The sequence below is a fragment of the Oryctolagus cuniculus genome, chromosome 7, assembly GCF_051225735.1.
Source record: "Oryctolagus cuniculus isolate XC-2025 breed Fujian yellow rabbit chromosome 7, ASM5122573v1, whole genome shotgun sequence".
NCBI classification, from domain to species: Eukaryota; Metazoa; Chordata; class Mammalia; order Lagomorpha; family Leporidae; genus Oryctolagus; species Oryctolagus cuniculus.
In genome coordinates, this window is record NC_142873.1 from 57,965,981 (window position 1) to 57,989,190 (window position 23,210).

Sequence of the window (23,210 nt, forward strand, 5' to 3'; positions counted from 1 at the left end):
ATAAAAAATCTGGAAAAGTTATTCTTGTCACCACTGTCATTGCCAAGAATAGTTAGTATTATTGTTTCCTGTCATCCTTTACAAGGGAAATTGATGAAAGACTTTTCTCACCATCCTGTCAACTGGTTTTTGTAATCCCCCTATCACTTTTGGGCCATAATAGCTAGGCTGGTAGTTAGGCCACTGGGCACATTTTAAGGATTAAACTCTTTTAAGCGTTAGTCCCTTTTAGCCTCTGGACTTTAGCATACAAAGAGCAGATGCGCTCTCTCTTTTCATCAGGTCTGTGAAAGCTGTGTGAGAGGGCCTGCTCTTACAATTTGCTTTCTGATCGAACCTTTTGTTTATAGCAGAGATTTGCCAATTTAGAAGGAAATAATACTTGTATGCTTAGATAATGGTATTAACCATTTTTTGGGGTATTGTATTCCAACAGAATTTTTAAGTTAACAGAGACAACTTTGTCAGGGTGGCAGATTGTTGAATCTGTGTGTAGTTTTTTTTATGTTCTTTTTTCAAAATTATTTTGAATGCTCTCATTTCTTATGCTTTTAAAATTTCCTGTTGAATCTTTGAAACTCCTCTTAAAGTTGTAAGTCTAATGTTGGTACTGTGGAATAAGGTATTATTAACTTGATGAGGCAAGTCTTAGTGACTAAAAATTGTAACTGCTTTAATTGGAACGACAAATCATAGCTGGCAGCTAAGCTTGAAGTTTAATCACGTCCAGCACGTATTAGCTGTTCCAGTCGGAGCTTGATGTGCCAAACAGCTCTACTGTCTGTGGCTGTCATTCTGTGTGTGTAAATATTCCTGAGATGAATTAATCTTTTTAGTGGCTCTTTGATTAAAAAATTTCAAGTGTTCTGTTTTCAGACTTACATGAAGGCAAAACTCTGAAGATTAATGCCCAGAGCAGTTCAGTTTAACATAGTCTTGTTGCCCATTAGCAGAGCTGAGCTATTAAATAGCTTTTTGTTATACTCATTCCAGTAGAAATTTTAGAAAACCTTAACTTGTAAATATCTTGTATTCCTGCCTGAATCATAGGTATGTAAAATGCCCTAGGACAAAGATCATTAACTTTGAAATTGGGTTATATATTTAAGGCAGTTATTCTCCAGACCTGGATTCAGATGTAGCCTTAACTAAAAACTACTTTTCCTAAGAATTACTTTTTTCTTTTTATTTATTTGACAGATAGAGTTAGACAGACACAGAGAGAAAGGTCCTCCTTCTGTTGGTTCACACCCCAAATGGCTGCTACAGCTGGTGCTGCACCGATCCAAAGCCAGGAGCCAGGTGCTTCCTCCTGGTCTCCCACAAGGGTGCAGGGGCCTAAGCTCCTGGGCCATCTTCCACCGCCCTCTCGGGCCACAGCAGAGAGCTGGACTGGAAGAGGAGCAACTGGGAACAGAACCTGGCGCCCACATGGGATGTCGGTGCCGCAGGCAGAGGACTAACCAAGTGAGCCACAGCACCTACCCCAAGAATTAACTTTTTTTTTTTTTGACAGAGTGGTAGTGAGAGACAGAGAGAAAGGTCTTCCTTTTGCATTGGTTCACCCTCCAATGGCCGCTGCTGCCGGCGCACTGCGCCAATCTGAAGCCAGGAGCCAGGTGCTTCTCCTGGTCTCCCATGCAGGTGCAGGGCCCAAGTACTTGGGCCATCCTCCACTGCACTCCCTGGCCACAGCAGAGAGCTGGCCTGGAAGAGAGGCAACCGGGACAGAATCCGGCACCCCTACCCGGACTAGAACCCGGAGGATTAGCCTATTGAGCCACGGCGCCAGCCTTTTTTTATTTTTTAAGGAAACTTGAGGCTTTCTACTTCTGTTGTCTTATCCAAAAGCCCTTCCCCCCACTACAAAAGGAAGGTGTAACTCTCACTAATCCTGTTTCTTACTGTGATTTACTGCTCTAGGCAATAAAAATCTCTGGGTCCACACAGGAGGGGAACATTCCAGAATACATGGTCCTAGAGAGAGTCCTGTGGCAGGAATCCAAAGAGAAGTTAGGTCAGAAACATTTGAGGAGTCATGACTTTGTTACATCTGGACTACAAACTCCTGGCTTCTCTGCTCTAAGTTAGAACTTAAAAATTAAAAAAAAGTTAAAACTTAAAAATTCAGATGATTATCAACACATTTACTTAAATTGAAATGACGTGTGGGGGCCAGCGCTGTGGCGGAGCAGGTAAAGCTGCTGCCCTGCAGTGCTGGCATCCCATATGGGCACCAGTTCGAGACCCAGCTGCTCCACTTGTGATCCAGCTTTCTGCTGTGGCCTGGGAAAGCAGCAGAAGATGGCCCAAGTCCTTGGGCCCCTGCACCCTTGTGGGAGACCCAGAAGAAGCTCCTCGCTTCGGATTGGCGAAACTCCGGCTGTTGTGGCCAATTGGGGGAGTGAACCATCAGATGGAAGACCTCTCTCTTTCTCTCTCTCTCTCATTTCTCCTCTCTTTGTAACTCTGACTTTCAAATAAATAAATAAATCTTGTTTTTAAAAAAAAGAAATGAAGTGTGGTTTTGTTTCATAGAACTGTTTTATTTGATTAGCTTTCCATAGAATCATCTAAATCCTTAGTGCCAAACATTGCTACAGAGAAAGACAAACAAAAAACTCCATCCAGAAGGAATTACAAAGAAACAAAAGGATGGAAAAAAAAAAAAACGAAAAAGAGTAAATAAATACCATATCCGTTGGAATCTCAGGGAGTAGAAAGAGAATGGGAAGAAGTAATATTTGAAGATAGTACCTTAGAATTTTTTCAAAACTGATGAGAAATCTGTTTTGTCAGCATGATTTTGTTAGTCAAATAATACATATTTTCCCAATCATTGCTTTTTAAGGTTTTTCTTTGTTTCCTCAAATGAGGATTCATATTGTTCATCCAGTCTGAAGTTCCTTTAGCCTTTAACCTGAGAAAGTTGCCTCTGCTCCACTCTCTGTGCTCATCTTCTAAGTCCCATTAGATAGATGTCAGAGCCTCCCTTTCTAACATCTTTTCTCATTGATTCTAAATGAAGTTCTCCTCTGAATTCTGATTAATTTTCAGTTATCTGTTTAATTTTTTTTAAACTGATGTAATTGTATTAGTGTGGGGTGCAGTGTGATATTTTAAGACAAGTACACCCTGTGTAGTGGTCAGACTTAGCAACTGAAGTTAGCATATCCTCATTTCAGACATTGATCATTTTGCTGTGGCAAGAACATTCAAAATCCTCTTTTCTAGCTATTTTGAATATATATATATATATATGACTTTTTTTCATACCTACCCTGCGGGTTTACTGATTGTCCAGCTGTGTTGAGTCTGCTGGTTAACTTATTATTAACTTCATTGACCACACTTTAGTTTTGGAAGTTCTGTTTCAAGTTTATTGGTCCTCCCCCCCCCCTTTTTTTTCTTTTTTTGGACAGGCAGAGTGGACAGTGAGAGAGAGAGACAGAGAGAAAGCTCTTCCTTTTTTTGCTGTTGGTTCACCCTCCAATGGCCAGCGTGCTGCAGCTGGCGCATCGCGCTGATCCGGAGCCAGGAGCCAGGTGCTTCTCCTGGTCTGCCATGCGGGTGCAGGGCCCAAGCACTTGGGCCATCCTCCACTGCACTCCTGGGCCATAGCAGAGAGCTGGGCTGTAAGAGGGGCAACTGGGATAGAATCCGGCGCCCCGACCAGGACTAGAACCTGTGTGCCGGCGCCGGCCCCCCTAATGTTTTTAAATGCTCATTTCATGCCTTTAGTCATTTGAATATTCATATTCTAATATCCAGGGTTCTTGAGTATCTAATCCAATTTGTGTTGCTTTTACTCTCAATTAATAGATTCCTTTAAAAAAAAAAAAAAGGTTTACTTATTTGTTTGAGAAGCAGACTTACAGCGAGAGAGGGAGGAGAGAGACCTTCCATCTGCTGGTTCTCCCCAAATGACTGTGATGCCAGGACTGGTCTAGGCCAGAATCAGGAGCCCGGAGCTTCATCCTGGTCTCCCATGTGAGTGGCAGGGGCCCATGCACTAAGCCATCTTCTGGTACTTTTCCCAGATGCATTAGCAAGGAGCTGGATTGGAAGTGGAGCAGCCAGGACTCAAACCTTTGCCCACATTGCAGGTGGCAGCTTAACCAATAGTGTGCCAGAACGCCAGCCTGGTGATCAGTTGATTATTTATTTGAAAGGCAGAGTGAGAGAATGGATGGTGAGAGGGAGAGAGAGAAAACGTCCATCACTGAATCACTCCCCCAGTGGCTGCAATGACCAGGATTGGGCCAGGCTGAAGACAGGAGCTTGGAACTCCCATCGGTCTCCCACATGGGTGGCAGGGGCCCAAATAATTGGTCCATCTTCTGTTGCCCCCCAGTCACACTAGCAAGGAGCTGGGAGGGAAGTGGAGCAACTGGGACTCAAAGCAGTACTCCTATAGAACTTTTGTGTCACAAGCAGCAGCTTAAATCCCTGAGCCACAATCCCGGCCCCTCAGTTTACAATTTACAGGTGACCAACAGTTTTGAGCATCTTTTCATGTGCTTGTTTAGCATCAGTACATCTTCTTTGTCAGATATATAAATTTTGTTGTTAATAGTAGGTGCTTTTTGTGCCTTATTTGCCTAGTTTAGATACTTTTAGTATTTAATTTAAATACTTTTTAGTCCATGAAAATAGGTTATCTATTTAGTTTTTTAAATCTTTCTGTATTATTTTGTAGTTTTCCAGTGTACATATCTCATACATCTTTTGTCAGATTAGTTTGGCATTTTTGATAGCATTTTTTTAAATCTCAAGTTCAAGTTGCTCAGTGCTAGTGTATAGAAATACAGTTGGTGTTGGTGCCACTACCTGCAGTGCCAGTGTCTCATGGGTGCTGGTTCAAGTCTTGGCTGCTCCACTTCCAATCCAGCTCCCTGCTAATGCACCTAGGAAAGCAGTGGAAGATGGCCCAGTGCTTGTGTTCCTGCACCCTTGTGGGAGACCCAGAAGAAGCTCCTGACTCCTGGCTTTGGATCAGCCCAGTGCAGCCATTGCAATCATTTGGGGAATGAAGCAGCAGATGGGAGATTTCTCTATGTCTGTCTATCTCCCTCTGTTACTCTGCCTTTAAAAAAAAATACAATCGATTTTTGTTTATTGATCTTGTTCTTGAGACCTAGTTAAATTGGCTTTTAAGTTCCAATACCTTTTTTGTATGTCTCTTTGGGGCTTTGATTATAGATATCTATCATCTGTGAATAAAACCAGTTTTCCCTCTTCCTTTCCAGTTTTTGTGCCTGTTACTTTTTTCTGGCATGTACTAGCTGGAATCTCTCATACAATACTGAGCTTTCAGGGAAGCTTCCCATATAGGGCTATTTCTTCCTATTCCCATAATACCGTGTATCTTAAGCTGTATTTGAAGTGTTCGCAGACAGATTGGAAATATTTGGGAGTTTACTTTGACCACGAGGCTGCGATTTGTATTTTAGTGTAAAGAACATAGTGGTAGTTTAGAGTGAGTTTCTGATCCCGACCTGCATTTATTGCTGTGGTGCAGTCTGAGTGGAGGCAGTCTAGAAGGGACATGCTAGCAAACAGGGTAAGTTACAACATAGGGTAGAAGTTGACTTAAAGGAAACCTCTTTCATGTGGAAACAAGCAAGCTGCCACCACATGCTCATTCTCTCCTCTGCTCCTTATTCATAATATAACAGGAAGTTTCATGTCCTAAGCCAGGCTATTCATTTATACTAGGTAACTCCAAGAAAAAGGGATAGTTTTTTATTTAAAACTTCTATCTTTTGACATCACAATTCAGTTGGTGAGTTTAACTATACTGATTAGCTGTTTCAGAGTTTGGCATTCTTGTCATAAGGGGTGGGGAATACCTTTGATTGAAGCAATGAGATAAAGGAAACTTTGCTGAAATTCTTTTCCAGCCCGTTAAGTGAAAATCTTATGTGTTCAGTATGATTTTGTATTTTGTAAATGTCGACATATCCCCACTTCTTAATATATTAAGTCAGCCATTAGTAAGAGAAGGTAAATATATTGAGGAATTTGGGGAAAGGGAAAAAAGCTGTAAATGTCTGATGAGTCATTTAGTTTTCTATAGCAGTTCGAGGAATTATGAAATTAACTGCTAAAACAAAAAGGCTTATTTGGGGTATAAAGATTACATATAGTGAAAGAATTCATTTCAGTTATGGTTTCTTAAATGATGAGAGCTATTTTCCTTTAAGCTAAAAAGTGATGAGCAATACCATGACTCCTGTCTTCAGCCTGGCTTCTCTTATGCATTTCCCAAATCTATTACTTTTCCTGAGAATGTCTTTTGTTGAAAGACAGTTCATTTACTTGAGGGAAAAGCAACTTTGTCTTTCTCTTAGCTCTCATCACAAGTCCAGAAGCAAAAGCCTTCTGGGACCGGATGTGGGGGTTCCCCTGAGACAGGAGCATGCAAGCATGTGCGCACAGACACCACATTTCTGCAGACAACTCTTGGCTGGCTTTCCAGTAATTCAGTTGGGTTCTGACCATAGCTACCTGGAGGTAGATCAGATCCCACAGGTCCCACACTCTGCCTTCACTTCAGGTGTCGATCACAAGCAGTAGGTTGTCACATGTGCTTCTGGCTGACCAGCCATAAGTTAGGACTGTCACAGTCCTCTTTTGGTTTGCTAGAACTCAGTAAAACACTTAGATTTATCAGTTTGTTATAAATGATGTGACAGGGGAACTACCATTTGAAGAGGCTTAGAGCAGGGGGGCTGGAAGTGTCCTGAGTAGGGTGTGCATATAAATGCCATCATCTCCAACCAGGAAGTTCATAGATCTGTTTTTAAAGAGTTTATAGTGGAGACCACCCTGAGAAAATAAGCTGAGTTTTTATGGAGCTTGACCTCTCATCCCTCTTTCCTGGAGGTTGGTGGGTGGGGCTGAAGGTTCCTACCCTGTAATCCTCAAATCACTGGTCTGTGTGATGACTGCCATCAAATATAAGCTATCTGTCCCCCAGGTACCGCAGTAACATAAACTCAGGTGTGATGAAGAAGCTTGTTAGGGTGACAAAAGACGCTTCTACCACTTAGGCAACTTCTAGGCGCCTAGGAGGACTGCAGAAATCCTAGAGTATGAGAGCAACTTTCTGCTAAGAACTGGGGATGCATAAAAAAAAAAAGGTATTTCTTACTCACAAGAAGGTTTTGTTGGAGTGCTTCATTGTTGACATATTATTTTCATTTCATATCTTTCAGATATTTGGATTTGAACTGCATTTTGGAATCCATCTGCATTTAAAATGCCGCCGGCAGTTGGAGGTCCAGTTGGTTACACCCCCCCAGATGGAGGCTGGGGGTGGGCCGTGGTCATCGGAGCTTTTATTTCCATCGGCTTCTCTTATGCATTTCCCAAATCTATTACTGTCTTCTTCAAAGAAATTGAAGGTATCTTCAATGCCAGCACCAGTGAAGTGTCGTGGATATCCTCCATCATGCTGGCGGTCATGTATGGCGGCGGTGAGTGCGCACCACAGCCTGCTCTTGGTCCTCAGTAGGCAGCCGGAGTCCATTTAGATAGCTTTTATTCCATTGTGTTATTTGGTGAGATGTTCTGAAATGTTATCTCTTGAAGTTTTGTGTTTGGGTACATGTTTTTCATTCCTGCTAACAGTGGCAAGTCTCATGCATTTTGTTTCACTGTAGTATTTTGAAACAGTAATGAAAAATTGCAAGGAGCTTCAACTCATGCATCATTGAGTTTTTAAAACTCATAAAAATGATGTGTGCACAACTGGTTTTGCTTGTTACTCTCTGCCAGACTTTTGAAATGTAAACAAATAGCGATTTTTAAAAATTGGTGTTAGAAGAATTGAATCAGGCTAGCCTGAATGGCATAGTTTACAGTCCCAGGTAAAATCTTTTTATGGAGTTGGAATTGAGCTGAATTAAACCTCCTTGTTCATTGTGATGTTGTGAGTCCTGAAAACATTTTCACCACTCTGCTCTTAAGTTTTGCCATTTCTTTCCCTAATGTTTTCTTTGGCACGTTGTGAAGGAAATGTGGAGAGTAAATTGCTTACTTAACATCATTTAAAATAGTATTTATGGGGCTGGCATTGTTGCACAGCAGGTGGGTACTTGGGCTCCTGCCACCCATGTAGGAGACCAGAATGAAGCTCCTGGCTCTGGGCTTCAGCCTGGCCCAGCCCTGGCTGTTGCAGGTGTTTGGGGAGTGAACTAGTGGATAGATGGATTTTTCCCTCTCTGTCTCCCTCTCTCTGCCCAACCCCCTCCCCACACACACTGCTCTGCCTTTCAAATAAATAATAATCTATACAATATAAACTATTTATTTTACCTTGGAACGTCAAGCCACAATTTAACAGCCAAAAGTCAAACCTACCATATACTTGAGATATATACTACCATATACTAAAAACATTACTTATCAGAGAATTCTAAAGCTAAGTATATTTACTTACTGGGATTATTAGTGTCTCATATTGCCTTTTTAGCCAAGGTTTCACTTCTATAATCTTGTATTTGGTGGTAATTTAGTATCTCAAGATTACTCTCACTTGTAGCGGATTTTTTAGGATGTGAAAGAGTGAGGGAGGGACAGAGTGAGGGAGAGAGAAAGAGATCTTCTGTCCTCTGGTTCACTCCCCCAAATGCCCACAACTAGAGCTAGACCAAACTGAAACCAGGAGCCAGGAACTATATCTTGTTCTCCTCCATGAGTGGTAGGAACCAAGTAGTTGATCCATTATCTGCTGCCTCCCACAGGGCATTAGTAGGAAGCTGTATTCGTTGGTTGATTTGTTTTTGGGAAACAGTATTGGAGGCACAGAGTAGCTGGGACTCTGATATGGCATGTGGGTGTTTGAAGAAGCAGCATAATGCCTACCCCTTGCTTGTATCTCTTTAATAGCCAACATAAAGATTCTGCATTTCAGCTGTTAAGTAACTCAGCCTTAGGTTGCTAAGCTGGTGGCAGTCAACCAGTATTTGAGCCTGAAGAAAATATTTAGTAGTGTTGCAAATGATAGTGAACACTGGTTCAGATTCCTTCCTTTGAGAAATTTATAATCCTTTTGAGACACTAATAATATGAGCTCATGAAACACCAGCAAGTAACTGAAATCATAATTTAATTATCTTTGCTTCTGAGACCAATGATTTTGTAGGCTTTGAACTCCAATCTGCCAGGGTTTCTAATTGGGTTTTGATGATGGCTTGAAGAAATGGGTGTAAGTACTATCAGAGGTGCTCCAGGTGTTGAGTGTTTCCTTAAGCAGACTGCAAGCCAGAGAGTCACATGTTGTAATTCTGAGCTGCCAAAGAGCTGAGAGAGGCTTGCATTTTTGTATCAAAAGTAAATGATGTCAGTTGTGCTAATTGCACATGACACTTTCCTTCGGGAAACAGTTTCTTCTTTGTCCTCACCCAGTTAGTGAGATAACTAGCACATTTCTCTGAGTTCGTGTTTCATAAGCCTATAAACTGTATTCCTCTCTATTTTTAATGATCGCTAATTAGGGCTGTCCTTCCTGAAATAACTGAAAGATAAATTGCCATCATGAGCTACAACAGAATTTTTACTAAATGGGTTATTCTGTTTTTACTGTTTACATAATAAATGTCTTAAGAATTTTCCTTACTTTTACAGCTGTTGTAATCTTTATTTTTTAAAGCTTTTAAAATTTAAAATTTTGGTTGACAGTATTTTTTTTTAAAGATTGATTTATTTGTTTGAAGGACAGATAAAGAGACACATATCTTCCATCTTCTGGTTCACTCCCCAAATGGCCACAACTGCTGGGTTTGGGTCAGGCCAAAGCCAGGAGCCAGGAATTCTATCTGGGTCTCCCACATGGTTGGCAAGGGCCCAGCTACTTGGACCATTGCCCACTGCCCTCCCAAGCATGTTAGCAGGAAGCTGAATCAGAAGCAGAGCAGCTGGGACTCAAGCCAGTGCTCTGAAGTAGGATGTCCATGTTGCAAAGTGGTGGCTTAGCTGGTTATACCACAGCACCATCACCATCATAATCTTAACTTGTGGACTTGGACCATACTCAGAAATTTTTTGAGCTATGAGAAGTTTCGTTTTCTTTTTTTTTTTTTTTTTTTTTTTTGATTTATTTATTTGAAAGGCAGAGTTACAGAGAGGCAGAGAGAGAGAAAAGTCTTCATCACTTGTGCACTCCCCAAGTGGCCACGACTGGGCCAATCTGGAACCAGGAGCCAGGAGCTTCTTCCGGATCTCCCATGTGGATGCAGGAGTCCAGGGACTTGGACCATCATCCACTGCTTTCCCAGGCCATAGCAGAGAGCTAGATTCAGTTAGTGGAGCACCCGGGACTTGAACCTGCACCCATATGAGATGCGGGCCCTCCAGGCGGCAGCATTACTTGTTTTCCTTATTAATGGTTTGGGTCAGAGAAACATGCTCAGGGTTGTTAGGGGATAGGGACTATTGTGGCTCAGCAGGTTAAGCCACCACTTGTCTGCTAGCATCCCATTTTGGGAATGACAGTTAGACTCCTGGCTGCTTCACTTCTAATCCAGCTCCCTGTAATGGCCTGAGAAGGCAACAGACTATGGCTCAAGTACTTGGGCCTCTGCCATCCACATGGGATGGAGTTCCAGGCTCCTGGCTTGGGCTGGAGCAGCCCCAGTCATTGCTGCCACTTGGAGAGTGAACCAGCACATGGAAGTTTCCTCTCTCTCTCTCTCTCTTTCTCTCTTTCTCTTTTTCTCTCTCTGCCTCTCTGTAACTCTGCCTTTCAAATAAATAAATCTTTAAAGAAAAAATATTATAACATTTAACTTGTACCTCCTAAAGTAAACAGTAGGACAGTATTAATCTTTGTAATTCTGACTATGCAAAATCACATGACTAATTTTTGAAATACTTCAGAAATACTCTGCATATTCAGTTATTTCATTTTACATAAGCTGTAAATTCAAATTATTTTCTTGTTTTTAAAAATTTATTTTATTTGAAAAACATACAGAGAACAGACAGCTAGATTCTCCCACATGGGTGGCTGAGACCCAAGTACTTGGGCCATGCTCCGCTGCTTTCCCAGGCTCGTTAGCAAGGAGCTTAACTGGAAGTGAAGCAGCCAGAACTCAAACCAGCACTCTTATGGGATGCTTGCATTGTAGGCAATGGCTTAACCCAATGTACCACAACACAGGCCCCAAATTGAAATTATTTAAAATCAGTCGTGTACTAATATTTTCATGAAGTTAACTGTCTTAGTCCATAAGACTGCTGTAACAAAATACTTTGGGCAGGGTAGTTATAAACAGTAGAAATGCATTGCTTCCCATAAATGCTGGGAGACCCAAGAGCCAGGGGCCAGAAGAGGCAGTGTCTGCTCAGGGCTGCTTCTTTCATACATGGTGCCTTCCAGCAGCTTCCTTGTGCGGTAGGGAAGACAAGCCTCAAGCCTCTCTTACAAGGGCACCAATCCCATACGTGATGGCCCTGCCCGCATGACCTAGTCGTCTCCTAAAGACCCTACCTCTTAATAATACCACTTTGGGATTAGGTTTCAACATAGAACAGTCAGACCATAGCAGTGATGCAGAAAGTAGCAAATCAGTTTGCTTTATGTACATCATTGATTCAGTCTTTAGTTTTTCCTTGAAGCATTTTAAAATTTTTTGACAGACAAATCTCCCATTGCTGGTTCACTCCCCAAATATCCACAGTAGCTGGGACTGAGCCAGGCCAAAGGCAGAAGCCTGGAACTCAGTCCACGTCTCCTGTGTGGATGGCCGGGATCCAAGTACCAGGGCTATCACCCGCTGCCTCCCAGGATGCACATTAGCAGGAAGCTGGATTTTGGATGTGGGCATCCCAGACGGTGTCTTAATCTCTGTGCCAAACACACATCTCTGGCAACAAGTACTTGGTCCTCTGGAACACAGAGATACTCAAAAGCATTACTTACATGCTTTGTGTGTGTGTGTGTACGTCTGTATCTATCCATAGGAAGAGCATATGAGTGAGAAGTCAAGCACGTACATCACTATCATTGCTAATATTTATTGAGGATCTATTGAAACCCTTTAGTACATTTGCTCACTTTTAATTTGTATCAACCCTAGGAGGTAGACTAATGTAAATAACCTCTGAAGAAACTGATGGAGGTATGAGTCCGTCAGGATTCCTTGGGGCCAGACCTGTCCTTTAATACCAGCACACCATGCTACACCTCTGAACAGTAACCCCAGATGACAAGTAACCTGGCGCTTTTCCATAAGTGTGGATGTAGATATGTCAGCATATAATCACTGTGTGTCCTGAATATGTGTGTACTTTTCATATACTTTTCAAAATAGATACACTGTTTTCTAGGGAGCTAAATACAAAAGAATAAAGTCAGAACATATTGTGCTAATAGATGAGAAATATGATCTGTGTCTTCTGCTTTATAACTTGGTTATCATTAGCACTGTCAGTTTTAATTTTTTTAAACTACTCCTTTTTTATATATAAAGATTTTATTTATCTATTTGAGAGGTAGAGTTACAGACAGTGAGAAGGAGAGACAGAGAAAGGTTTTCCCTCCTTTGGTTTACTCCCCAGATGGCTGCAATGGCCAGAGCTGCGGTGACCTAAAGCTAGGAGTCAGGTGCTTCTTCCCGGTCTCCCATGTGGGTGCAAGGGCCCGAGGACTTGGGCCATCTTCTACTGCTTTCCCAGGCCATAGCAGAGAGCTGGATTGGAAGAGGGGCAGCCGGTACTAGAACCAGCACCCATATGGGATGCAGGTGCTTCAAGCAGAGGATTAACCTACTGTGCCAAGCTGCTAGCAGGCCCCGCATTGTTAGTTTTTTAAGAGTTGTATACCAGCTTATAAAAAAATACTCTTGGGTATTTAAGAGTTAGAAGTTTGAAAACAGCATTTTACAGATTACACCTGTTTGTAGCAAGTGAGAAAAGAGGCCATTGGATTTTTATATTTGAAAATTGATATATGAAATGCATATAAATCTTTTCTTCTTTAAAATTTGTTAATTTGAAAGGTAGAGTTGCAGAGGCAGGGCGGGTAGAGAGAGAGAGCATGCTTCCATCCACTGGTTCACTCCCCAAATGGCCACAATAGTCAGGGCTAGGCCATGCCAAAACCAGGAGCTTCCATTTCCCTCTTTCATGTTCAAGAAAAGCTAGTATTTTTCTATACATTTATTTAGCTGAGGAATTTAACCTGATTTTCCTGCTTAATATTCCAGTTCTATATTCTTTGAGTTTTTAGACCCAAAATTGCATAGATTATTATCTAACTTAGTCTTCTCCTGCAATTAAAATAGAGCAAATTTACTTAAATATGTATTGATCATATCCAGATATATCAACAACTCCACAAACAGCCACTACTGTGTTATTTTTTAGCCTGTCCTGCATTAGAAATGAAAAAGGCTAAGAATAGACAGGTCTTTAATATTTTAGTATGAGTCCACTCAGTATTTTAAGATATAGAACATGCACAATTAATGTGTTTTCCTGGCATCTTTGTTTTCTTTTTTTTTTTTTTTAAGATTTTTATTTATTTGACAGGTAAGAGTTATAGACAGTGAGAGGTAGAATCAGAGAGAAAGGTCTTCCTTCCGTTGGTTCACCCTCCAGTGACCACCAACGGCCGGAGCTGTGCCAATCCGAAGCCAGGAGCCAGGTACTTATCCTGGTCTCCCATGCGGGTACAGGGCCCAAGCACTTGGGCCATCCTCCACTGCACTCCCTGGCCACAGCAGAGAGCTGGCCTGGAAGAGGGGCAACTGGGACAGAATCCGGCGCCCCGACCGGGACTAGAACCCGGTGTGCCGGCGCCGCAAGGCGGAGGATTAGCCTATTGAGCTGCGGCGCCGGCCTACATCTTTGTTTTCTAATACAGATACTTATGACTCTGAATTAATTACAGAAAGCAGTATTCTTACAGTTGTTTGTTTATTTGTTTACAGGACGTGTCATTGATTGTCATTCATGCACTGCACACTGAATTCTTTGTTCTCTGCTAGGTCCTATCAGCAGCATCCTGGTGAATAAATACGGCAGCCGTCCCGTGATGATCCTTGGTGGCTGCTTGTCGGGTAGTGGCTTGATCGCGGCTTCCTTCTGCAATACCGTCCAGGAGCTTTACTTCTGTATTGGAGTCATCGGAGGTGAGCACTGCCAGTTGGTTTACTGTTGGGTATTTGGTGTTCACTTGCATTTGTCTTTTTTTTTTTTTTTCTTTTTTTTTAACAAGCAGAGTGGACAGTGAGAGAGAGAGACAGACAGAAAGGTCTTCCTTTGCCGTTGGTTCACCCTCCAATGGCTGCCGCGGCCGGTGCACTGCGGCCAGCGCACTGCGCTGATCCGAAGGCAGGAGCCAGGTGCTTCTCCTGGTCTCCTATGGGGTGCAGGGCCCAAGCACTTGGGCCATCCTCCACTGCACTTCCGAGCCACAGCAGAGAGCTGGCCTGGAAGAGGAACAACTGGGACAGAATCCAGCACCCCGACCGGGACTGGAACCCGGTGTACCGGTGCCGCAAGGCGGAGGATTAGCCTATTGAGCCGCGGCGCTGGCTGCATTTGTCTTTTAAATCTTTTAGGCGAAATTCTGTCCTTTGAGAAATAACTATTTTGATCAGCTGTAGATAAACTAATATAAGAATAGTAAAAAAGCAAACTTTTAAAGAAATTTACTGTCATACAGTAGATGTTTATCTGTTGAATGAATGAGTGAATTGAAGGAGATAATGGTATCTCCTGTCCTAATAGGCAGTGGTGGTAGCTAGAATGAGTGTGGCAGCTCAGTACCAGAGTGATCGTTGATTATTCTCCCTCATTACCCCTTCCTCCAAAGCCTGGCCCATCAGCCATTCTGCCTTCCCAGGCACATCAGCAAGAGTGAGGCCGGAAGCAGAGCAGCTGTGACTTGAGCCAGTGCTCTGTCTGATACAGGATGCCTGTATCACAGGTATTGTCTTAGCCTACACACCACAACACAGGCCTCCTCTTCCAGTTCTTTATACAGAGTATATTCTATTCCTGTGAGCTTCTGTCATCCATTGTGCTGGGGAACACTAGAACTTGGTACTTCCCTAACTTTGTTGTGGTACCTGTGACCCAATCTCCCTTCCCTCCAGTAAATGTTTTTCATGTTTGTAGTTAGGTGTTTTTATTTATTTTTTAAAAGATTTACTTAATTTATTTGAAAGTCAGAGTTACGCAGAGAGAGAGAGAGCATGCTTCCATCCACTGGTTCACTCCCCAGTTGGCCGCAACAGCCAGAGCTGGGCCAATCCAAAGCCAGGAACCAGGAGCTTCTTCTAGGTCTCTCACAGGGGTGCAGGGGCCCGAGGACTTGGGCCATCTTCAACTGCTTTCCCAGGCCATAGCAGAGAGCTGGATCGGATGTGGAGCAGCCGGGTCTCGAACTGGCGTCCATATGGGGTGCTGGCAGTGGAGGTTGCGGCTGTACCTGCTACACCACAGTGCCAGCCCCAGGTGTTTTTATTTTATTACAAATGCTTTTTGGCTACATTTATATATTCATTTTTTATTGGTGTAAGAATAATGTATAATAGCTTCACACAACAGTTGATTATTCCTTTGTATGAGATGCAGTTTTTTTCTGTTAACTTTCTGTAAAATTTTTAATAAATACACATAATGTAAAAATTCACCATCTTAACAATTTTAAGTGTCCAGTTCGGTGGTATCAAGTACACTCACATTGTTGTGCAACCATTACCACCACCCTTCTCCAGAATTCTTTTCATCTTACAGAAAAAATCCTCTTTACTCATTAAGCAGTGACTTCCTGTCCCTCCCTCCCAACCCCAGCTCCTGGTAACCACCATTCTACTTTGTCTCTGGATTTGACTGCTGTGGGTAGCTCCTGTCCTGGGATCATGCAATATTTGTGTTTATGTAAGCAGCTTGTTTTCTGTAGCAGAATGTCTTCAAGGGAACCATGCTGTGTCAGAATTCCCTTCCTTTTTAAGGCTCAGTAGTGCTGTCTTGTGTGGATAGATTATATTTTGCTTATCCGTTCTTCTGTTGATGAACTCATGGGTTACTCACACATTTTCGGTATGCTGAGTAAGGCCACTGTAAACACCTGCCTGCTCCTTGTTTTTTGATTTGAATTTTACTTGAAAATATTACATGTTTTTCTACTTTTCCCCCTCATTAAACCTCTAAAATTTTCAGGTATTAAAGACCCCCAGTATGACTTCTGTCTTGTGTATCATTCTTAGAAAGTTGTTCTCCACTCCAGGATTGTGAAAATATTTGTCTCCTCTTTTTCAGTATACTTCATTTTTTGCATTTCAGAATTCTAGGTGATGGAAAACATTTGACATAAAAGGAGAAAATACAACTGTTTGTTCCCTCATGGTTCATCAGTGATTTGTTTCCTCTTTTCTTAACTCATGCATGAAATACTTGCTGTACACATGGTTGGCCCAGTGAGAACCACGTTGGGTGCTGAGGAGGCAGACCCCACAGCTCACAGACCATGTGAATCAATAAGAAAAGCACCAGGTAGTGATAAATGCCACACAAAGCCTTAAAATGAAATATTGTGGCAGCGAAGGGAAATGTGAGTGAGCACAAGGAGCCAGCTCTGTGAAAGTCTGCAAACTTGGACCCTAGACAGCAGCGTTCGGTGAGGCCAGAAGTGAGTGCTCGGGTAAAGGTTGCAGATAGGAAGCTGTTCCGGGTTTGAAGTAGGGGAGTGACCTGCTCTGGTTTATTGGTTTAAGCCTCTGGGGATGGTTCAGACCGTCATAGAGCGCAGGGGAAGGTCAGGGAGAACATCGAGAAGTTCTTTGAACATTCACTTCCGCCAGCACTATTTACTTAATAATTTCTTCTTTATCCGTTGATTTAAGAAGTTCTTGTTATCTTATAGTCGGTGTTGACATATATGTTTCAGTTCTGTTCCTGGGCTCTGTGTCCATTCTCACTACTCAGTATTTACCTGCTCCTGAGTCAGGACCCTGCTGGTACAATGATGGTAGCTTTTGTAAGTTATGGTCAGTCCCACTCTGGCACCAAATATGTCTTAGAGTCACTTTACCTCTTCTCAAAATAAAACCCAGTGACATTTTCTGTGGAATCACTCAGGGAGCCCTGACTGCCTAACAGTAGTGTTCTGTTTGCCCCAAATTTGGTATTGTCTCTGACCTCTCAGAAAGCCCTGTAAATTTGTACATTTCCAGCTTTTAGTGCCATAGTGAAAGGTGTCACTTTGTGTTACCTTTTCTTTGGTAAATCTATGTGTCCCTACTTGACAACCAAGCCATCTACTAAGTGGTCTTTCATGGTTGTAGTAGTCCCGCAGGTGATTTTAATAACTTTGACAAAACAGGCATTCACCGTCAAATAATAAACACAACAGTAATAAAAATAGCTTCTATTGAGTGCTGCCTACCCGCTAGGGACTATTCTGAGTGCTTTACTGACCTTTTCTTCCTCACAGCAGTGTCGTGTACCTGCTTTGCATGCTAGGAAACAGTCACAGAAGGGTCCACACGTCTGATTTTACACAGCCTGATAAGCAGCAGTGATGAGATTTGAAGCTGTGTGATCTGTTTTAGAACCCACGCTTTAAATCACTATACGACATGTTTGCCAGTAATGGGGATTTTTGTCTGTTATTTATACCCTTTATTTTGGTTTCTTAGCTGGTTAAGTAATTTCAAAGGTGTATTTCAGGTATTTGTCACAGTATTGATTTTCTTCCTCTGTCTTCTCCAGGTCTTGGGCTTGCCTTCAACTTGAATCCTGCACTGACCATGATTGGCAAGTATTTCTACAAAAGGCGACCGTTGGCCAATGGGCTGGCCATGGCAGGCAGCCCTGTGTTTCTCTCTACCCTGGCCCCTCTCAATCAGGCTTTTTTTGGTATCTTTGGCTGGAGAGGAAGCTTCCTAATTCTTGGGGGCTGCCTACTGAACTGCTGTGTAGCTGGGTCCCTGATGCGACCAATAGGGCCCAAGCCAACCAAGACAGGGAAGGTGAAGTCAAAAGAATCCCTTCAGGAAGCTGGGAAATCTGATGCAAAAAAGGGTGCAGGTGATGCAAGTACAGATCTTATCGGAGGAAGCCGCAAAGAGGAGAAGCCATCCATCTTGCAGACGATCAATAAGTTCCTGGACTTGTCCTTGTTCACGCACAGAGGCTTTCTGCTCTACCTCTCAGGAAATGTGCTCATGTTTTTTGGACTCTTTACACCCTTGGTCTTTCTTAGTAGTTACGGCAAGAGCCAGCATTTTTCTAACGAGAAGTCTGCCTTCCTTCTTTCCATTCTGGCTTTTGTTGACATGGTAGCCAGACCTTCCATGGGACTTGTAGCCAACACAAAGTGGATAAGACCCCGAGTTCAGTATTTCTTTGCTGCTTCCGTCATTGCAAATGGAGTGTGTCATTTGCTAGCACCTTTGTCCAGGAACTATATAGAGTTCTGTATCTACGCTGGATTCTTTGGTTTTGCCTTTGGGTGGCTCAGCTCCGTGCTGTTTGAAACCCTGATGGACCTCGTTGGACCCCAGAGGTTCTCCAGTGCCGTGGGATTGGTGACCATTGTGGAATGCTGTCCTGTCCTCCTGGGCCCACCACTTTTAGGTACGGTACATCCCCCTGCCTCTGGGTTTTCTGTTGTCATCAAACAAGATTGGGGGGGAGGTGACAGAAAGCAGAGATTAGTGAGCTGTTTGTCCAAGAGCAAAGCTTTCTTGTTTCTGTGCCCTTGGTGCTGGCGTAGTGCTTAGCACAGTATAATTGCTCAGATACTTAAATTTGAATTAAATTGAACCACTAAAGCTGAAAGGGGAATTGTATACTATCCAAACGTCAGTGTTTTTAAAAATTCTGTGTTGGGGGCTGAGCATCACTAACAAAAAGCTGTCATTTTGTTACTGTTCTCCTCTTCCACCTTGTACCAAAGAGTGCCAAGTCCTGTTGGTTTTCATCTCCCAGATTTCTTTCTTTCTAATTATCCGTTTTATTCCATCACAATACCACCCTTATCCAAAATACCTGCTCCCGTGTGCACTGCTCTGGACAGTAGCTTCCTAACTGGGCTGCCCGTGTCCCACTCTTGCTGCTCTGCAGTCTTCTCTCAGAACTCCCCAGCTGCTTCCCACCGCCTGTGGTGAGATCCAGTTCCCTAGGGTGGCTTCCCAGGCACTGCATGGTGCAGCCCCAGCTGTGTCTCCAGCCTCCTTTCCCTCACTGGTCTTTCGCTCTCGGCTCCCACGCGTGGCCCTTCCTCCTTCACCCGTCACGAGCCCTGCTTCCTCCTGCCATGGTGCCTTGCTCTTGCTGCTCTCCCTGGATCCTCTTCCCATCCCCTTCCAGGTGAGCCCTATTCTCCTGCCAGTCCTGGCTCAGCTAGCTTTAAGGGATGCCTTCTTGACCCCACTCAGCTGTCCCAACCCCTTGGTTTCTGCTTTCAGAACCCTGCTGTAGCACCTGTCACAGCTGGTGTCATTGGTTGACGTCTCTTTGCCACTGCACTGTAGATATTGTCACCCTGCTCACTCACCCTTGTCCTCAGGGCCAGCACAGCCAGTGCCTGGGATGTGACGGAGGCTCAGTGGGTGTCGCTGAATGGATGACCCCTGCTCAGAAACCATATGGGGTTGTATTGGAATTGGTCATATTAAGTCACACTTTCCCAGAGTTTATTCCTGGAGATAGTGGTTTGATGAGATGCTGATAAATTTTACCATACCAAAGGTTTCATGGCTATAAAGGTTTCACAGAGGGGTGGTGGTGTGTTGTACCAGGTGAAGCCACCACCTGGGACTGCAGTATCCGGTATCAGAGTGCCTAAGGTAGAGTCCCATCTCCACTCCGATCCAGCTCTCAGCTGATGTTCTCTGGGAGGCAGCAGATGGTGGCTCGGGTACTTGGGGATCTCTATATGGGAGAGCAATTTGGAGTTCCTGGCTCCTGGCTTTGGCCTGGCCTAGCACCAGCTGTAATGGGCATCTGGGGACTGAACCAGCAGTTGGAAGATCTCTCTGTATCTCTGTGTTCTGCCTTTCCAGTAAATAAAAACAAATTAATAAAATTTGAAATAAAGTACAGACACCCAGTTAACTAAGGTTTTTACTAAACGATCATACACAGTTTTAGGATGGTGATGCCATTGTGACTCTAGTAGAAAAGAACATGGTGCCCTTTCCCAAGTTCACTGGATGTTTGAACCATTGGGAGCTGTCCTGTTGCACAGTGGCTCAGGGTGGAGACTTCCTGGGTGTGAAGCCAGGCCCTAGGGCTCACTAGTACTGTCTCTGTGCTGCAGTTCTCATTTCTGTCCCTGACAAGGATGACGGAATCTGCAGCTGTGAGGATCGAGCCGTTAGAGTGGTGCCAGGGTGTTGCTGTGGGTCACACTCAGCATGGGGCAAGAGTTCCCAGGAGCACTCTGGGAAATGCTGATGAAGACAGCATTGGGCTGGGTGGCGGCTGCAGCTCCACGACCTTGGCAGGACACCTGCACCTCTTCTGAGCAGCCTTCCCTGCTGTGTTTTTTGGGAATTGGTTCTAGATGGTCACTAGGGCTTTCCTAACTCAGTTTTCCCAATATTTAATTATTTTCAAGTTGCTAAAAACTTATAAACAGAAAATAATATACATTTTAAAAATATTTATTTATTTATTTGTTTGAAAGACAGAGATAGAGCCAGGAGCCAGGAACTCCCTCCAGGTCTCTGAAGTGGGTAACAGGGGCCCAAGCACTTGGACCATCTGCTGTTGCCCTCTCAGGTGCATTGTCAGGAAACTGGATTGGAAGCAGGGCAGCTGGGACTTGTATCCGCGTACCATATGAGATGCTGGTGTTGCAGGCTGCAGCTTCACCCTGTGCACCACAGTGCTGCCCCTTCATACTTCCTCTTGCATGTATTTGACATTTGTGGGCTCTTTGAAAACTAGACTGACATCTTTCTGTGTGAATCTTAAAGCTTTGTTTGCTAAATGGTATCTTTGTTTACTTTTGCCTGCATAATTTTGTTTTTGTTTACACCTGTAGGTCGTCTCAATGACATGTATGGAAACTATAAATTCACATACTGGGCGTGTGGCGTGATCCTAATTATTGCAGGCCTCTTTCTCTTCATTGGCATGGGCATCAATTATCGACTTTTGGCCAAAGAACAGAAAGCAGAGGAGAAGCAGCAAAAGGAAAGTAAAGAGGAGGAGACCAGTGCGGATGTTGATGAGAAGCCCAAGGAGATCCCTAACGCAGCAGAATCCCCGGAACAAAAGGGCACCAACGGAGACCCCAAGGAAGCCGAGAGTCCTGTCTGAGCCCAGGGCTGGGGGCTGGGGAGCAGCCTGCGACCCAAGATGTTTGAAGATATTCTGCTGGCCTGCAATCTCCAGTGGTGCTCAGAGCAGATAGTGGACTTTGGTGTGGAAATTATAACAGGTGTTCAGTGATGGAATTGTTCTCACTCCTTACCAATGGCCTGAGTGGAAAATGTCATATGCTTTGGAGGGAGGGGTTGGCAAAGGACGAGGGGAGGAAGTAGGTTTGGTTTTGTTTTGTTTTAATCTTAGCTTTTAACGTTCTCATGAAGATTATGATACGTGCCTTAAGTTTTAGTCTTTAGAACTCTTTAGAGAGCCTTAACTTTTTGAAACCTTCCGCTGACTTCATCTACTTTATGTGTCACATTGAAAGGAAAAAGCAACTAACTTGTCTGAGGCAAATCTCAAATTTGAAATTAATCTTATTTCATCCTTGTTTGTAATGTAGCTTCAGACATTGATGATGTCACTGGAACATTTATGAATAGAAATATTAGTTGAGAGCCGGAGGTTTTATAAAATGCTGACTAAAATATTTTTCTAGCATCAGTAGTTGCCTGGCACATGTGCCTATTAGCTAGATATTTAGGAAACTTTGAGCAGAAAACTCGGGAAATAGGGTGGCTGTTGCGGTCACCTGGTCCTTGTCCACACCTCCTGGGTACCTTTCTTGGGATGCGTATTAGAAGCCAAAGTGCTTGATGTCACTAAATTACTACTTTTTCTCCCTATTCAAAGACATACTTTGAGTGGTTATAGATCTTTGCCCTTTCTGAAATCACTTGATATGATTTTTTAATCCCTGTGAAAGTTAGTGTTCAAATCTACAAAACTCTATAACGTTGTGCCTCCTTAGTAAATACAACATGTCTAATGAAATGTAGACAGATACCTTCACCATCAGCTGAATTTAGCTTTTGTTTTCCCAGACCCTCATTTAAACTGTGAGACCATGAGAACCTTTCTGCTTCCTGGAATATTTGATAGTGTTTTCATTTATCCCTGCTTGTAGTGTAGAGAGCTGTGTGAGAATATAGCCTGTGTGTGTCTGGTGGTTTTTGGGTTTTTTTTTTCCCATTGTTTGCAGATTGAAGAGGGCCAGAAAATTTGGCCCCAGGCAACTAATAAAGATAAGATTTTGAGGGCAGTTGCTAAATGTGCTTAGTTTAGATCAGTCATTCCTTTTTTTCTGAGAGGGCCTTAAAGAAAATTATGTTATTCTTAGAATTATTGAACACATTCTTATTCTCCACACAAATGACCCTTTTTACAAAACTACCTGGAAAATAGAGAAATGGGTTCAGTATGAAGATAGGAAGGAGGGTAGGCCAGAATGAAAACTGTAAATATTTTTTAACCTAATATCTTTTAAATTGAGGCAGAAAGATATATTCAATAAATTATATTCAGTGCATTAAAAATACCACTGTAATTGAGAGTGAAAGTATATACAAAACCTTGTGTAAGAGGCTGACTTTTCCAAATAAACATTTTTTAGAAAATATTTCTTCCTCCAAATGTTTATTTTCTTGAGGACAAATATTGTTGTGTCTTTGTTTATATTATCAAATTTCAATTTGGCCCTTGCTAATATTAGATTAAATCACCCAGCTGACGTGCCTTGAGATTTGTGTATATTTGAGTTATTTTGACTTTCTGCTTTCCTCTTGAAGACAAACGGGAGAGAGTTTTGAAACCACCTCTGAAAGACAGTGAAAACCCTGCTCCGGGCAGCTGAGTGCAAGAGAGATCCTAGGGGAGGAGCCTGCTCTGAGCATTAGCAGCTGAGGCCCAGGTTCTGTAGCATCTGTGTACCGGCTCTTCCTTCCATACAGTGAGGACTGCCGTTGGTGAGGGGACTGAGGGAAATAAAGGATTCAATTGTCAAAACTGCATCTAAACAGAAGACCCTGTTT

General features: G+C 43.0%; 1 protein-coding gene across 3 annotated transcripts in view; it reads left to right on the forward strand.

The window, feature by feature from the left end:
* The window catches only part of SLC16A1 (solute carrier family 16 member 1), a 64,578-nt gene extending 41,780 nt beyond the window's left edge, over nt 1-22,798 (forward strand). For all 3 annotated transcript variants that reach the window (XM_089300121.1, XM_070077853.2, XM_051856152.3), the window contains exons 2-5: nt 7,221-7,481; nt 13,998-14,141; nt 17,731-18,597; nt 21,014-22,798. In XM_089300121.1, coding sequence (XP_089156247.1) covers nt 7,265-7,481; nt 13,998-14,141; nt 17,731-18,597; nt 21,014-21,291 — 1,506 coding nt within the window. In that variant the 5' untranslated portion in view covers nt 7,221-7,264 and the 3' untranslated portion in view covers nt 21,292-22,798. The remainder of the gene's footprint in view (nt 1-7,220; nt 7,482-13,997; nt 14,142-17,730; nt 18,598-21,013) is intronic.
* The last annotated feature ends 412 nt before the right edge of the window (nt 22,799-23,210 follow it).